Consider the following 13,583-nt stretch of genomic DNA (forward strand, 5'->3'; position numbering starts at 1 on the left):
ATTAATCGACCGGGTCCAACCGCTGCATCAGGTACTCGACCTCCACCTCCTTTGTCAGCGGGATAACAAAGTCCTCATACATGGCTACCACGGCATCGACATTGATCTTATTCTGATCCCAACTACCATTCCCGCCATTCCCGTTGCCGTTGCCGTTACCATTCAGAGACGGGTCGGTGCCGTAGGTCTGGACCTTGAGCTTTAGCCTCTCGAGCACCTTCTTCTCGACGGCTTTGTTGGTGATGGCGTCGCCGATGGCCTCGCGGTCGCCCGCGCGAATGAGGCGGGTGAACCTGTCGGCCTCGGCCTGGAACTTGGACTCGGCGACGAACTTGCCAAAGTGGATGCGGCGAGACAGGGCCTGCAGGCAGGCGATGTCGCAGGTGGCCGAGGAGCCGTAGTTCTCACGCGAGACGCCGCGGTCCCCGCGGCCAAAGTCCGGGCACACCTTGGGCAGGAACTTTTCAACGTAGAAACTCTTGATCTTGTCGTTGACGTTGACCGTGTTGGGGTACAGGATGCGCGGGTAGTTGAGCGACTCGAGGATGGGTTTTTGAACGGCGTCCGGGAAGAAGGGGAACTCGTCTGGCGACTCGTAGCGGCGAATGAGAGACTGCAGCTTCTCCTGCTCCCGGAGGTACCAGTCCATGAAGCTCAGGCTGGGGTCCGGGATGCCCGGGACGGCCCCGGGCTTGTAGATGCTGGGGTTGAGCGGGAACTGGACCCGCTCGATGAGGTGATAGGTGATGGTGTCCTCCAGGCGGCTGGCGACGTGATAGGCGTGCATGAGTACAGTGTCCATAACGTTGGGCGGATTTGTGTCTTATGCATGTATACCCATCCGAGGGAGTGGGTGAACAAGGGGGTAGGCAAAAGAAGTCTCAACAAGTAAACACATGTCACACTCACATCAGCTGGTAGCGGATCCGTGAGAGGTCCAAAGCCTTGGATGGATCCGAGAGATCAATGAGCGAGTCCATGGCCGTTACGTACTTTTCTTGAATCAGCGCTTCAGGGATTGAACGAGAAGAAATGAGAGAGGAAAAAAAAAGAGAGTTGATCTTGTCCTTATTTTTGGGTGACTCCTCGCCCCCTTCTCTCCCTTTTAGAGCGGCTCGGGGGACTATGTCCTTGGCCAGATCATACAGTGGCACGTGCCTGACTCGGCATGGCTCGCGACTTGTTTCCACGGCCAACCCGAACCCTGGGGTGGCGGCCCCCTTTGTTTCTTTTTCGGCGCTCCCGTCGTGTCCGCCGCCTCGTGCTCCGTAAAACTCTGCCTGTCTGTGCTTCGCCGTCCGGAATCGTCTGGGGACCCTCGAGGTTGGAATCATCAGCCATGGGTTGTGTGGTTGAACATTCACCCAGAGAGGGCGGGCACTGTCCCTCTATTCGCATCGCACGGTGTCGTCATCTCGGTGGTGTCCCCAGAAGAATGCCGGGTTCCGAATCGGAGCCTCCCACTTAGAAAAAAAAAAACAGAAGTGTGTCGCTCCCTGCCGACAGTTGGAGAAGAGACTTGGCACATCCCACTCTTGCCCCGGGCCCGGCCCGGCTGGGACCCGGCTGGTGCCCAACCGCAAAACGTATGCCGCCGCCACAATCAGCCAGCCACTGGCACGGCGCCCCCTGTTCCACCGAGGGCCACAGTAGGGCCACAGAGGGTCGATGCTTGATGATTGTTGAACCAAGTCACAGCCTGGGCCAAGACCCCCCGCCAAAAGACCCTTCCTCCCGAGCTTCTCGGCCCAAGCACATGCCCCTGTCCAGCCCAAGCAAATCCCCAAGCAGCCGGCGGCGCAGGGTGCATGGATTGCCGGCCCACCCGATCTTCCAGCCGGGCAAGCTTGACAATTTTGTCCCGCATTCACTTTGCGCCCACACTGTGTTGTCGTCCTCGAGGGGCTCCGCGTCGCCCTGCACCGCATGAGAGCCAAACCCAAGCACACACGTCATCGACCCCACGACTTCATCGCTGACCAGACTGGAACCGTTTCCGAAAGGCGCGTCCCACACCAGAGCTGCCGAATTGCGAAGCGGGCGGCAGGGGTCGAAAGGTTTTTTTCTTTCTCGAGACGGATGGCCGACCCAGGACACGATAATGAGTTTCCCGACTTGTCGTCGTTTGACGACGATGTCTCGGTGATATCTGTGAGCACGATATCCCCTGGAGCCTCATCATGCTGCATTGGGTCATGGCCTGGAAGGCCGGGGGAGCAAGAGAGGGGGAACGGCGGGACGAAGGGAGACCCGGGATCAAGGCTAACCACGGCATCGCCAAAACACGATGGCAGACCCGAGGGCTCGAGGCGTTCGGCCGCAAGGTCACGAGCACCGCCTCGCAGCTGATTTCGACGCGGAACTCGGACCCGGCCTCGAACCCGGCATACCAGCGCGCCATGTCCGAGGTGCAGCGCCAGCTTCAGCGCCCCTCGCTGCAGCGCAGCGTCTTCTCGATGGCCCGCACCACGCCCACCGACCTCGTGCGCTCGCACCTCTCGGCCCGCGAGATCCAGTCCCGCGCCCTGGCCTACGTTCCCGACGAGCTGCTCAAGAACATCCCCGAGGTTGAAAACTCGTACTCGCTGTTCCAGGGCTTCCAGGCGAGCTTTCCCGATTTCACAGAGGAGGGCAAGAAGCATCGCAGGCGCGTCTCGCGGGGCAGGAGGCTGCTCGACGAGGAGCCGGCCGTGCCCGACGGGAGCCCCGAGGCCGTGCACAAGCTCAAGAAGGAGAAGGCCTCGATGATGCACCAGCTCGAGATGCTGGGGATTCGGAAGAACATGGCGAGCTGCGAGATCCGCGAGATCGACGCCAAGATGGAGAACCTCGCCGGCATGCGCAGGATCCTCCTGGACCGGCTGGCCAATTTGGAGCAGGAGGAGGCGCTGCTGGAGCACGAAAGTGGGTGCTGCCCTGATCCCTCCCTCGCCGTCTCTCTCCCCGATGTTTCTATGCCGAGAGGTAGCTAACCGTTCGTTTGCACGCAGTCGTCGATGTGGAAGGCAAGCTAGAAGAGGCTCAGGAGATGGCGGCCGAGGCCGCTTCGGTGGCCATGCATACGCCGACAAAATCCGAAGACGAAGCAGGCTCCGACCCCAGCGAGGGCCCCGGGTTCATGTCGCAATCGGTCTACGAGAAGCTCCCCTCGGCCAACAGCACACACTCGCGGTCCCGGAAAGGGCGGAGCATCCGCCGCAAGTCGATGCCCATCCTTCACGAGCACTTTGAACCAGGCCACATGATCCGCACCATGCGTGCGCACCAGGACAACATCACGGCCGTCGACTTCGACGCCCCCTTCGGCCTCATGGTCACTGCCGCCATGGACGACTCGGTGCGCGTCTGGGACCTCAACGCGGGCCGCTGCATCGGCATGCTCGAGGGCCACACCGCGTCGGTCCGCACCCTGCAGGTCGACGACAACATCGTTGCCACGGGGTCCATGGACGCCACCATCCGCCTCTGGGACCTGAGCAAGGCGCACTACGACCCGCAGGGCAGCCGGTTCGGGAAAGAAGAGGACGACGACGAGGACGCCATCGCCTTCGGCAACCCGGACGACGAGCCCGTCGACCCGCCCGCCGGAAGCATGGCCGACTGCCCGCTCTTCACGCTGCAGGCGCACCTGGACGAGATCACGGCGCTGCACTTCCGCGACAACGTGCTCGTGTCCGGCTCGGCCGACAAGACGCTGCGTCAGTGGGACCTGGAGAAGGGCCGTTGCGTGCAGACGCTGGATGTCATGTGGGCGGCGGCGCAGGCGTCGGCGTTCTCGGTCGACACCGGCGGTTGGCGCCAGACCATGCGCGCTGCGGATGTGTCGGCGGACTTTGTCGGTGCCCTGCAGGTGTTCGAGTCGGCTCTGGCGTGCGGCACCGCTGACGGCCTCGTTCGGCTGTGGGATCTGCGTAGTGGCCAGGTCCACCGCAGCCTGGTTGGCCACACGGCGCCCGTGACGTGCCTTCAGTTTGACGACGTCCATCTCGTGACGGGCAGTCTGGATAGGAGCGTGCGGGTACGTAGCTTTCCCGACCACTCACCTCCCCTTTCCCCCTGGACTCTTCCGTCTATCCGTGAGTGGCTGTGACTAACAAGGCATTTCTCTCTACAGATATGGGACCTCCGCACCGGGTCCATTTTCGACGCCTACGCCTACGACCACCCCATCACGAGCATGATGTTCGACGCGCGCCGCATCGTGTGCGCGGCCGGCGAGGACGTGGTCAAGGTCTACGACAAGGTCGAGGGCCGGCACTGGGACTGCGGCGCGGGCATCGTCGAGGCCGAGCAGGGCAAGACGCCCGCCATCGTGGAGCGCGTGCGCATCCGCGACGGATACCTCGTCGAGGGCCGCAGGGACGGCATCGTCGGCGTTTGGACGTGCTGAAGGCGGCAAGGTCCCTGAGGGTTCTTGCGCTCCGTCTTTCTCGCAGGAAGGGGAGACGTTGGTTTACGTGGCAGCGGGAGTTGGAGCGGTGTACATAAGGAGCGAGGGAGCCGATGATTATCTACCTACCTAGCTATGCGGTTATGCTGTATGTGTATGGAAACGCTTGTACTCCGGCATTGCAACAGCCGGCCGGTTTGAAATGGATTTAGAAATGGGCAATCAAAGAAAAGAAAAAAAAAACCAAATAATGACTATGGTCACGGAGGTTTGTCCCCCGGCTGTCCCAGGTGATGTGCGCTCTAGGACACGGTTGGCAATGCATTCGAGCGGCCCAATTTTGGTCCGTCGTCGTCAGCGTGACCATCCCGAGAGGCCAATAAGAGATGGGCTGATGCCCGAAAAGGGGAACTCCATCTCAGTACATTCCCGTCGTTTTTGCTTTTGTCACTGCCATTTCGAGATGGTCCCGTTGCCTTCTATCTAGCATATCGGCGTTGATTTTCTGAAGCGTCTACCCTGTATGGACTCGTCACCATCGGCGAGAAATGAAATGCCAACAGACAGCCATGCAGCCATGACCATCACACAACATTAATACTTCTCTGACGAGACCAAGTTTTTTCTTTCTTTTTTTTTATTTTTTTTTGGTGGGGGGGGGGGGGGGGGCATTGTTTTGATTTCTATGACGCTTAGGTAGATATGGTAAGGTAGGTACCTGAGTTATGGTGTGATATTGGATGAAATCCAAACAAATGATACCGCACATAGTTCCATCTCATCATTCCCTTGGGCTATTGTGCCCCTGATCGTGATTGCCTTGACAGTGCTCCTCTTGAAATGGAAGGAGCCGCCCCAACAACTGCCTAAAGTCTCCTGCCTAGTTTATTTTGCAATGGCCGTCCCTTAGAGAATCATGGATCTCGCCAAATTTCCACTTATTAGTTGGTTGCAGACGTTGATGGTCTGAGGTTGCAAAGAACCCCCCGGCTGCACGTTATTCCTGACGCCGCACCGAGCAATCAATCTCTTCCACAATCACCAGACATGGCGGATGAAGGGGACAATCAAGACATGATCTTTAGGAGTCCCAACAAGCCGCTGCGGACCTACTCGGGGAAACGAAGCAGTCGCACCGCACTTCCCTCTCTCAAACCGACGCCGGCGTCATTGAGTACGGCCAGAGCCCCTATTTGCTTAAAGGCTTCTGCTGTTATCCGGGACGAGGAAGAAGTACGCAGTATCGAGGTGGGCTTTCTCGATTTTCCAGATGCTCAAGAAGAGAGTAAGTCATAACCAGAACCCCATATCGAGCTCAAACACCCTGACCGACCCTCAACCCCTAGCTGTTCCCCATGGCGCATCATCAGAACGCATTGTCCACTCGGTTGAAACTGGAGAATCATCGGAGGTTCAAAAAGGATCGTGGGATGACTCCATCGACGACGATGACGAACTCACCCTCTCTCCACGGAGGCCTTCTACTGTGAACGCCCAACACGATCATCGCACGGCCAACGGAATGCGAAACCTCCGCAAACGCCCGTTCCTCGTCTTCGACAGGATTGAAGCCAAAGGGTTCAAGCAGCTCAGAAGCGAACCCAAGAACGCAACGACGCCGCCGGCTTCGCGGCACAGACTCGGGGATGGCTTCAGCGGTGCGGAGGCGAAGCCAAACGGCGCCAATCTGTTGAGAAGGAATGGCAAGCTGGTGGCTGGACCAACGCACTTCGGGATGTTGGACCTGACGCAGACGTCTCCTACCGAGGAGGGACGCAAGCGATGCTCCAGGAAGGCCGGGATAGACGATAACTCCTTTGGACCAAGTGCTGCTGCTGCTGCTACGAAAAAGAAGAAGCTTCGCCGCCCGCTAGTCCCGAAAGATGCTAATCAGTTCATGAACGCATCTGAAGTCAAAGCACGCCCTCCATCCGCAAGTGAGGCCTTCTCACCAGCGAAGACGCCCGCCACACCTCAGCCTGTGGGATCTGGGCACAAGGACAGTGCAGCCTGTGACATTCGCTCACGGGATACAACCGCCGAGGTGAACGAGCCGGTTCCCAAGCAGACAGCCTCTGAAGCAAAGCCGTCCCAACTCGCTCCCGCAGAAGCAGTGCGGCAGATCGCCTCGAATAATTACATCCAGGAGGACGAGGTGGACTGTATCACCATACCAAGGAGCGACGACAACCAGGGCGGCAAGGCTGATATGGCAAAGCCAGGACACGCATCGGATGGAGGACAGAATTCTGACGAATCCCATGTCACCGACACCCCACAGAGGGGGCACAAACCGCGGGCCAATTCGACAGCAAGAGAAACAGGCCGTGGACGAACCGCTGCGGACAGCCGTCACTCATCGGTAGGCAGGAGGCGGGCGACGACGGGGTAGGAGGAGAAGCGACGGGGACAGCTCGTGACGGAAGGGGTCCGTCGCGGATCTTGCTAAGTCGAGCAGCATCATGGGACCTCCATGGTACATTTTCTCAGCTCACTTAGCCCGTAGCACCGTGGGCACGACATGAAATTATGAAATCAAAGGTTGCAACGAGGCCAAAGACAAACAGACTGAATTGTCCCCCGCAACGCCGAGCTCCAGCCGTCTTTAACTCAGTACCTAGATGTATCCATACCAACGGTATCACTTCCCCCGAGATGTAGGCAGCATTACTTGGACCCTTTCCCCTTGGCCTCGGACTCGCCCAGCTCCCTGATAAACAGCTTCGTCCTCCCCTCCCCGCTGTAATCCTCCATGCCCGTCTCAAACCCGGGACAAACGCCGATCGCCAACAACCTCCCGTCGCCCGAGAACCCCAACGCCGCAACGCTCTCCGGAAACCGCTGGTACTGCCTCATCCGTCTCTTGGCCTCGGCATCCCACAACGCCACCGTCCCGTCCCCGCCGCCCGAAGCGAACGTCCCGTGCACCGGGTGGAACGCGAGGGAGTTGACCGGGTACACGATATCCCCGCCCCCTTCGTCCTCGGGAGCGGCCTGCCGGTGGCACTTGAAGGCGTACTTGCGCGCCTGGGACTCTGGGGAATCGTCGAACCACTCGACGGCGACGCGGCCCTCGATGGAGGAGGTGGCGTAGCCGGCGTCGTTGGGCATGCAGGCGACGGCGCGGGTGAGGAACTTGAGGGAGGATTCGCGTTGTTGCCAGGGTTGCGGGGGCTGTCGGGAGGGGGAGGAAGGGTCCACGGCCGCGGCGAGGGCGGGGAGGTCGTAGATGTGCACGAGGCGGGCGGTCATGGCGACGACGAGCTTGGTGGGGCTGGCAGCGAGGGCGTGGGGCTTGCCAGGGAGGGGGATGGCGAGGGGAGGCTGGGAGGGGTGGGAGATGTTGTGCACGTGGAGGGTGCAGTCCCAAGAGGCGGAGATGAGGATGGCTGGACGGAGGGTGGAAAGGTTAGCTCAGGTACCCTAGGTTGTATGGGGAAGGGCTGCGGGGGGCGGTGACGAACAGTGTTGGGCGCTGAAGACGACGCAGCGCACAGCCTCGGAATGCTTGCTCAGGACGGTTTGGTCGCCAGTCGCGAGGTCGATCCTGTGATCGGCATAATTAGCAACGCATTCGGCGTGGTTGCTCACAGGCTCACAGGGAAAGAAAGGGAGAAGGGAAACCCACTTCTTGACCTGATGGTCGATCCCCGCCGTATAGGCCTCATCGGGGCTGGCGCCGAAGCAAACGTCCAAGACGGGGGCGCGGTGCTCAAAAGTCCGGACCAGGGTCGCCTCTTCGGCGCCGCTGGAAACTTCGTAGAGATAGACGTTCTTATCCCAGGATGAGACGAGCAATCGCCTTGACGTGCCGGGGCCGAAGGCGAGGGCCGAGATGGCGTCCTGGGGCGGTTGCGCCACTTCGAATTGCGTTGCTGTATCCGTCGCGTTAGCGAAAAAGAAGGAAACGACCAAGAGCAAAGCGGAAGAGCCGGGGAGCGCGAACCTGGAGCCATGGCGAATGGTGGTGGCCTGTCGTTGGGGAAAGGATCGCAGATGGGCGCTGCGACGGGAGCTTCAGGAAGCTTGTCGTCCCAAGCTGGAGCTGGGGCAACACGGGCAGAAGGTAAACAGATGGGATTCTGCCGTCTCACACCGCCTGGTTCGGAGCCGGCTGCCCCACTTTAATCTTCGAGCTGGGCGTGGGGTGCGATTGTTGAATGGTGGGGCAGAGAACTGGCGACGGCCTTGGGTACAGTACCAGCACCAGCGGCACGTCATATTGACATGGAAGATTCCACAGCTTTGGTTCCTCACCGAGGTCTGCCCGTGTCCAAAGCTACCTACGCAACGACCTCGAGTAGCCCACCGGCAAACGGCGAATAACTACAGCCTTGTCCTATTCTTCTACACCCCCGACATATCCCCCCCCCCCCCCCCGACTCGAAAGCTGCTTCTCGCGCTCTTCCAACATGCCCTTCGGACAGCTCGTCGTCGGTAGCCCCGGCGCAGGCAAGAGCACCTACTGCGACGGCAGTAAGTTCTAGGCTTTTTCGCGCCTCACCGACAGCGCCCTCCCTTTTTTTGTCTCTGCTAACCTCTCCATCTCAGTGCACCAGTTCCTAGGTGCCATCGGCCGCCAGTGTTCCGTGGTGAACCTCGACCCGGCCAACGACCACACCAACTACCCATGCGCGCTCGACATCCGCGACCTGGTCACGCTCGAGGAGATCATGTCGGACGACCGCCTGGGCCCCAACGGCGGGATCCTGTACGCCCTGGAGCAGCTGGAGTACAACTTTGAGTGGCTGGAGGAGGGGCTGAAGGAGCTGGGAGAGGACTACATCCTGTTTGATTGTCCCGGCCAGGTGGAGATCTACACTCACCACTCGTCGCTGCGCAATGTGTTTTACAAGCTGCAGAAGATGGGCTACAGGGTATGCTTCTCATGATTCGCCTCCGCGCGACGCGCCCTTCCATGTGCTGACTCCCTCCCGCGACCCGTTCCAGCTTGTCTGCGTCCACCTCTCCGACTCCTTCTGCCTGACGCAGCCCTCGCTCTACATCTCCAACCTCCTCCTGGCCCTGCGCGCCATGCTGCAGATGGACCTCCCGCACATCAACGTCCTGACAAAGATCGACAAGATCTCGCAGTACGACCCTTTGCCCTTCAACCTCGACTTTTACACCGAGGTGCAGGACCTGTCCTACCTCATCCCCTCCCTCGAGGCCGAGGCTCCCGCGATGCGCAGCGAGCAGTTCGCCCGGCTGAACCAGGCCATCGCGGACTTGGTGTCCAACTTTGGGCTGCTCAGCTTTGAGGTGCTGGCCGTGGAGAATAAGAAGAGCATGATGCACCTGCTGCGCGTGATCGACCGGGCGGGCGGCTATGTGTTTGGTGGCGCCGAGGGGACGAATGATACCATCTGGCAGGTGGCGATGCGCAACGAGTCGTCGCTGATGGACGGCCAGGACCCTCAGGATAGGTGGATCGATAATAAGGAGTATTGGGACGAGCTGGAGCGGAAGGAGGAGGAGGAGCAGGCCCGGATCCAGGCGGCCAAAGCCGAGGCGATGGGGGATGATGCGCTCGACGCGCTGCTGCCGACGCCTGTCCCTGCCTCCGACAGCGGCATCAAGGTGGTGCGCAAAAAGAAGTGAAGGTCCCCTTGGAGCGTGGACATCCCGAGGCAGCGATTTCATCCCGAGTCGGAATCACCGCTGTCCACGTCAACGGCCATGGGCGAATCCTCGCCGAGATCGGTTTGCCGCGCCGCTGCCGTCCTCCGCGGGGGGTCCCTGTCCACGCGCAGAAGAGTATTCAGGGCGCTAGATGCGGCAGCCGAGGAGGAAGGGCCGCCCGCGGCAGCAGCAGCAGCAGCAGCCATTTCGCCGCGCGCGGCGCGAACCAGCAGCTTGGCGCGGCGGACGGCATCCTCCTCGATCTTGCGGATCGTGCCGCTGACGCGAACGACGCGGAAAACGCAAGGGCGACCGTCGCGCACAGGTACGCGGTTCATAAATGCCAGCGCGGCCCAGACGAGGCGGTAGTGGGCGCGCGAGATGCGCAGGATGAAGGTGGAGGTGGCGGGGGAGAGGTATTTCACTGTGGTGGATGTTAGAAAGGGGATAGATTTTTGAGGGTTGTGCACGATAGAGCATGCGAAACCAAGTACCTTGCAAGCTGCGTTCGACGGCTCCTGATCCGCAGTCGCCAAAGAGAGCCGCGACCTCGCTGCGGATGGCCTTGAGGAGGTACTGCGGTCTCAGCTCGCCGCTCGTTGGCTGGTTGTACAGGAGCAGGTCCGGCACCGGGTCCTTGGCTTGGCCGGCCGGGACATCGTTGTAGAGGATGTTGACTAAAAGGTAGCGGTCTTTTTGGCGGACCATGGTCGCGTGTTGACGAGAGAGTGTGTGAGAGGCAGAGGGAGTTGAAAGCGATGGCCTGTGTGAGACGAGAACGTTTGGTCCAATCCAAGGCTCGTCGCCCGCTTATCGATAAGGCCTTTAACTACTAGAAATCGGTCCAACCCGGCGTCAATGGGATTGAGCTCTCTCTCTCTCTCGCTCTGACAACTTGATGGTTTTCTACATGCTATGATCAACGATGTAGAAAAACCGGATGTCTGTAAGGGTTGCAAAATACACCCTCGTCGGAATCACGAGTTCATTTGACAAAGGCTAATCTATGTTAGCCCGAAAGGCGATGCAAACAGAACCCTCCTATCTCAGCATCATGAGCGATCCAAGTTTTGGTCGCTTTGCTCAGTCCCCATTTCCCGTACCACATAGGACACATGTTGCTAAGCTGCAACACATGCAAATTACTATCCAACATTCCTGTACGGCATCGGGTATGCATGCAGTAAGACCTCCCCCCACACGGGAGCATCTCCGGAGCCTCCTCGGAGCTCCGGTTCCATGTGTGGGGTAGCTTCTGGTCTCGGGGAACCCCACCCTTCGGAGCTCTCAGCTCTCCAAGGGGGACCTTATCTAGCATTCTCATCCTCCATGAGCTGTTCTGATCGATGAGCTGCTTGCATGAAAGGAAACCATGGCACCTCTCAAAGCAGCCATCCTCATCGTTTCGACCACGGCCGCCAACGACCCGTCCACCGATGCCGCCGAGGCCGCTCTCCGGACCGTCTTTGACCATGACGGCGGCGGCCGGTGGGACGTCACCGAGGCCAAAATCGTCGCCGACGTCACGGCTGACATTCAACGTCAGATCCTCCTCTGGACCGATAACGCCGACCCCGTCAACCTCGTCCTCACAACGGGTGGCACGGGCTTTGCCGTGGCCGACCACACCCCCGAAGCCGTCTCCGTGCTCTTACACAAGCAGGCTCCCGGCCTGGTCCACGCCATGCTCGCCTCCTCCCTGGCCGTCACCCCCTTCGCCATGATGTCGCGCCCCGTGGCCGGCGTGCGCAACCGCAGCGTCGTCATCACCCTGCCCGGCTCTCCCAAAGGCGCCCGCGAGAACCTGCAGGCCGTCATCAAGACCCTCCCGCACGCCTGCCAGCAGGCCGCCGGCGCCGACTCCCGCTCTCTGCACGCGGGGGGCACCAAGAAGCTGGAGCAGGACGCCGGCCTCGGCTCCCCCGCTCAGCAGCAGCCGCCGCACACCCTCACCCACCATCATCACTCCCATCACGCCCACCACGTCTGCACCCACGGCCACAGCCACGGCCACGCCCCTCTCGTGCGGCACACCCAGCCCTTATCCAACGACCCCTCCCTCGGTCCCACCCGCCGCCAGCGCGCCTCGCCCTACCCCATGCTCCCCGTCTCCGACGCCCTCGCTCTCATCAGGCAGCACACCCCGTCGCCCGCCGTCACCGCCTGCAAGGTGTCCCCCTCGCTGACCGGGCTGGTCCTGGCCGAGGACGTGCGCGCCCCCGAGCCCGTGCCGGCCTTCCGCGCGAGCATCGTGGACGGGTACGCCGTCGTCGTCCCGCCGGGAGGGGACATGCGCGGGGTGTATCCCGTCGTGACGGTGTCGCATGCCGCGCCGCTGGGAGGAGGACCGGATGCTGGCGGCGGCGGCGGCGGCGGCGGCGGCGACGACAGCCGTAGCACGCTAAAGATGGGGGAGATTGCGAGGATCACGACCGGCGCGCCGCTGCCTGGGGGCGCGACGTCGGTGATCATGGTGGAGGACACGAGGCTCGTGTCGATGACCGAGGACGAGAAGGAGGAGAAGGAGGTGGAGATTCTGGCCCAGGGTGTCAAGGAAGGGGAGAACATCCGCGAAGTCGGGAGCGATGTGGAAAAGGGCGCGTTGATACTGCGCAAGGGCGAGCGGGTGTCTGCCGTCGGCGGGGAGGTGGGGCTGCTGGCGTCGGTGGGAGTGCGCGAGGTCAAGGCGTACCGTCCGCCGGTGGTGGGGGTGCTGTCGACCGGGGACGAGATCGTAGAGCACGATCGGGAGGGCGGTCTCAGGCTGGGCGAGGTAAGGGACACGAACCGGCCGGGCTTGATCGCCGCGGCGAGGGATTGGGGGTACGAGGTGGTGGATCTGGGGATTGCGAAGGACCAGGCCGGGTCGCTCGAGGAGGTGCTCAGGGACGCGCTGCGCCGCGTCGATTTGGTCATCACCACCGGCGGCGTGTCCATGGGCGAGCTGGACCTGCTGAAGCCCACCATTGAACGGGCGCTGGGCGGGACGATACACTTTGGACGCGTCGCCATGAAGCCCGGCAAGCCGACCACGTTTGCGACAGTTCCCGTCAAGAACGACGCGGGAGAGCGCGTGCCCAAGGTCATCTTCTCGCTGCCGGGGAACCCAGCGTCGGCGTTGGTGACGTTCCACCTGTTCGTCCTCCCGTCGCTACGCCAGATGTCGGGCATCGACCCGCCCGAGCTCCCCCGGGTGCCCGTGGCGTTGGCACACGATTTCCCGCTGGACAAAGCGCGCCCGGAGTATCACCGCGCCGTCGTCTCGGTCGGGACCGACGGCGTGCTCTCCGCCACAAGCACGGGAGGTCAGAGGAGTTCCAAGGTGGGCAGCATGAAAGGGGCCAACGCGTTGCTCTGCATGCCCAGCGGGGCAGAACCGCTACGCAAAGGATCCAAGGTGGAAGCGCTGCTCATGGGGCCCTTGCACAGCGGGGTATGAGGCAGGCAAACGCAACAACAGGAACTAGGTAGGCGCTGTGTACGTGTCCAAATACCAATAGATAACCCGACAAACCCCTTCTCGTACTGTACACGGTAGTTTCTACACTGGAGATCCTGCCGACCATGCCCC

At 61.1% G+C, this 13,583-nt stretch overlaps 6 protein-coding genes across 6 annotated transcripts; 3 read left to right on the forward strand and 3 right to left on the reverse strand.

Moving 5' to 3' along the window:
* Nucleotide 1: 1 nt before the first annotated feature.
* On the reverse strand, nt 2-980 carry VTJ83DRAFT_4321 (uncharacterized protein; the record flags this gene model as incomplete). The annotated part of the gene is made up of 2 exons (XM_071010798.1): nt 2-764; nt 910-980. 2 exons carry the CDS (start codon nt 978-980, stop codon nt 2-4), a joined length of 834 nt encoding a protein of 277 aa, XP_070865771.1.
* A 1,099-nt stretch (nt 981-2,079) lies between these two features.
* VTJ83DRAFT_4322 (uncharacterized protein) lies at nt 2,080-4,390 on the forward strand (the record flags this gene model as incomplete). Its single annotated transcript, XM_071010799.1, has 4 exons — nt 2,080-2,151; nt 2,295-2,904; nt 2,991-4,018; nt 4,115-4,390. 4 exons carry the CDS (start codon nt 2,080-2,082, stop codon nt 4,388-4,390), a joined length of 1,986 nt encoding a protein of 661 aa, XP_070865772.1.
* Nucleotides 4,391-7,057: 2,667 nt separating this feature from the next.
* Nucleotides 7,058-8,346, reverse strand: VTJ83DRAFT_4323 (uncharacterized protein; the record flags this gene model as incomplete). The annotated part of the gene is made up of 4 exons (XM_071010800.1): nt 7,058-7,779; nt 7,855-7,937; nt 8,019-8,265; nt 8,337-8,346. 4 exons carry the CDS (start codon nt 8,344-8,346, stop codon nt 7,058-7,060), a joined length of 1,062 nt encoding a protein of 353 aa, XP_070865773.1.
* Nucleotides 8,347-8,802: 456 nt separating this feature from the next.
* VTJ83DRAFT_4324 (uncharacterized protein) lies at nt 8,803-9,991 on the forward strand (the record flags this gene model as incomplete). The annotated part of the gene is made up of 3 exons (XM_071010801.1): nt 8,803-8,866; nt 8,942-9,267; nt 9,341-9,991. The coding sequence occupies 3 exons, from the start codon at nt 8,803-8,805 to the stop codon at nt 9,989-9,991; spliced, it is 1,041 nt and encodes a 346-aa protein (XP_070865774.1).
* A 38-nt stretch (nt 9,992-10,029) lies between these two features.
* On the reverse strand, nt 10,030-10,720 carry VTJ83DRAFT_4325 (uncharacterized protein; the record flags this gene model as incomplete). The annotated part of the gene is made up of 2 exons (XM_071010802.1): nt 10,030-10,436; nt 10,507-10,720. 2 exons carry the CDS (start codon nt 10,718-10,720, stop codon nt 10,030-10,032), a joined length of 621 nt encoding a protein of 206 aa, XP_070865775.1.
* Nucleotides 10,721-11,384: 664 nt separating this feature from the next.
* On the forward strand, nt 11,385-13,451 carry VTJ83DRAFT_4326 (uncharacterized protein; the record flags this gene model as incomplete). Its single annotated transcript, XM_071010803.1, has 1 exon — nt 11,385-13,451. The coding sequence occupies one exon, from the start codon at nt 11,385-11,387 to the stop codon at nt 13,449-13,451; it is 2,067 nt and encodes a 688-aa protein (XP_070865776.1).
* Between the last annotated feature and the right edge of the window lie 132 nt (nt 13,452-13,583).

This window comes from Remersonia thermophila, chromosome 4 (genome assembly GCF_042764415.1).
Source record: "Remersonia thermophila strain ATCC 22073 chromosome 4, whole genome shotgun sequence".
Classification (NCBI taxonomy): domain Eukaryota; kingdom Fungi; phylum Ascomycota; class Sordariomycetes; order Sordariales; family Chaetomiaceae; genus Remersonia; species Remersonia thermophila.